General features: G+C 40.0%; 1 protein-coding gene across 1 annotated transcript; it reads left to right on the forward strand.

Moving 5' to 3' along the window:
• Positions 1-404: 404 nt before the first annotated feature.
• On the forward strand, positions 405-1,256 carry LOC140922440 (octopamine receptor beta-2R-like). Its single transcript, XM_073372427.1, has one exon. It carries the CDS (start codon positions 405-407, stop codon positions 1,254-1,256), a length of 852 nt encoding a protein of 283 aa, XP_073228528.1.
• Positions 1,257-2,287: the final 1,031 nt, after the last annotated feature.

Here is a 2,287-nt window from a genome sequence, read left to right on the forward strand (position 1 = left end):
AGTGTCCCTTTCCATTTGTAGGAACAGTAACCAAACGCGCCGAGGCTTTGCACGGGTCCATGTAGTTCCATAGGGCAAGTGGAATTTCCAACATTTCAACCGGAATTTTTGTTGTATTGAAAGCGCCCATTGGCTTTGAATTACAGCGGTTATGACACGCAACTATTCTCATTTTCCTACCAACTGTGCTATTACAGCTCGGTCAGTTACCTACTGCGCATGCGAAACACATAATTATTAGAAATTACCAAGTTTATGACAAAGTAGGACCAATAAGAAGGACTTCAGTCTAGTAACATACATCTGCCAGTGAATAACATACAACCTCCTGACATTTTTGCGAAGAGGATATTTTTGTTTTATTTGTAGTTAATAAGAACTTCTCTTACCTGCCGTTACTACGGATGGAGACCTGGTTTTGGATTCTTGGATGGGTCCTTTCCTTTCTTGCCATCACTGGAAATGGATTTGTAATCTTCCTCGTCTGCAGCAGACGAAATCTCCGCACCAAAACCAACGCGTTTATTGTTTCACTTGCAGTAGCGGATTTTTGTGTTGGTTTGAGCGTTGTTCCTTCTTTGTTTGCATGCGACGTTACAAACACTTGCTACTGGCCTAAGGTATTTCCTTCATGGAAAGATGTCGTAAGGTGGCTGTTTAGCTACTTGTCTGTTTTAAACTTGTGTTCTCTGGTGCTCGACCGTTATATCGCCATCGTAAAGCCTTTTAAATACATAACTTTTATGACTCGATCTCGTGTGATTCAAGTGATAACTTCCTGTTGGATAGCGTCATTTACGCTGGTTGCGTTCAAGACCGCACTTCGGCTTTGCTGTGAGACCCCTCTGACCAGTATCGTTGCAGTTGTGGTTTTAATGATTTTCATGGAAATCGCTCCATGCGTACTGCAAGTACTCTGTTTTGCGTCAATGTTACTTTATGTATGGAAACATGATCGGTCAACACGCACCCTAGCAAAACAGTTACGTTTTAACCATCGGATATCTTTTAAAACCCATCACGAGAAGTCTGCAGTAATAATGATAGGTATTGTGATAGGAGTGTTTGTTGTGTGCTACGGAATATATTTGCGTTGTAGTCTATTAGTAGTATTCGACACAAATGCATCATGTAATGATGAACAATACAAAATTCCTGTATTGGTTTTAAACTCGGCCATTAACCCACTGTCTTATGCTTTTTTCAAAAGAGACATAAAGAAAGAGTTAAAAAGGCTTATCAGTCAGGTGGTTTAATTTAGGCGGAAAAGTAACCAAGGAGAGCCTTCCACTTGATCATTTTTGAAGGACATAGATCTTAATATTAGTTGGCAGAACTGCCTTTGATAGCAGATTGTGTCAGGCATCGCGGGCGGCAGTTTTTGGGGCCGGCTATTCTCTGGCGGTTTGTCTCAAATCATAGTTTAGAAGCACTGGTGTTTAAGGAGGGTAAAGACTGAACCAAAGGACGATAAGAATACAATCCAAAAGGGACCTTATCCGAAAACAGAGACGCCAATGAAAACGTCGCTGAAAAATAGACTTCGTGTCCATTGAAACTTTTTCGCCCTCATACCAAGTCGCCCAGTAAATTGAAAGTACGAAACATGTGTTATGTTGGAACTGAAGAGAGGAGACCGGGTCCGAGTTCAGAGAGAAATAGTAAATAAATTTATCACCTTGTCGTTCCAGTTCTTAATTAAGCCCGTCAACTAAAAAAAATTGATTATTCCACGTTGTAGTTGTGTAGGGACAGCGGAGAAATGTACAAAAAAGCGTGATGCACGTGCAGGCGGAGCTGTTGTTTTGCTAACTGAAGCCTATTGTATTTTAGGCGTTCTCCTTGCCGTCGCCGTCGTAGTTTTCCTAGTTTTCGTCGTAAGGTTCCAAGTATATGTCAGATGCTCTTGAAACGGCGATTCTGAGGTATCAAGTCCACGTCAACGGTACTGGTAAACGAAATTTCTAATTGAAATTTTTTGTTTCAAACCAAGGGAAAGTATTTCTTTTTCCTGGCTTTATTTTCCATACTAATCATTGTAATCACTCTGTTAAGTAGTTTCCTAGAATTTAAACAAGCATGAAGTAAACGTTTTTTTTTGTACAAGAAAAGAATTGTATTATTTTTTCCTTTCCTTAAAAACTTATAGTTAATTAACCTCAGTCCATGCCAGGTGTGAATGAAATATTAAAAACTCTAGAGCACGATCTGTATGATCCAAACAGGCAACATGGATAATTTTTTTCAGATTCCCATTGATCCCTATGGCGCAGCGAAAAGCCATCTT

Source organism: Porites lutea, chromosome 13 (assembly GCF_958299795.1).
Source record: "Porites lutea chromosome 13, jaPorLute2.1, whole genome shotgun sequence".
In the NCBI taxonomy this organism is placed as follows: domain Eukaryota; kingdom Metazoa; phylum Cnidaria; class Anthozoa; order Scleractinia; family Poritidae; genus Porites; species Porites lutea.

Coding starts and splice junctions, on each gene's coding strand:
- LOC140922440 (XM_073372427.1), top strand. CDS start 405: ATGGAGACCTGGTTTTGGATTCTTGGATGGGTCCTTTCCTTTCTTGCC.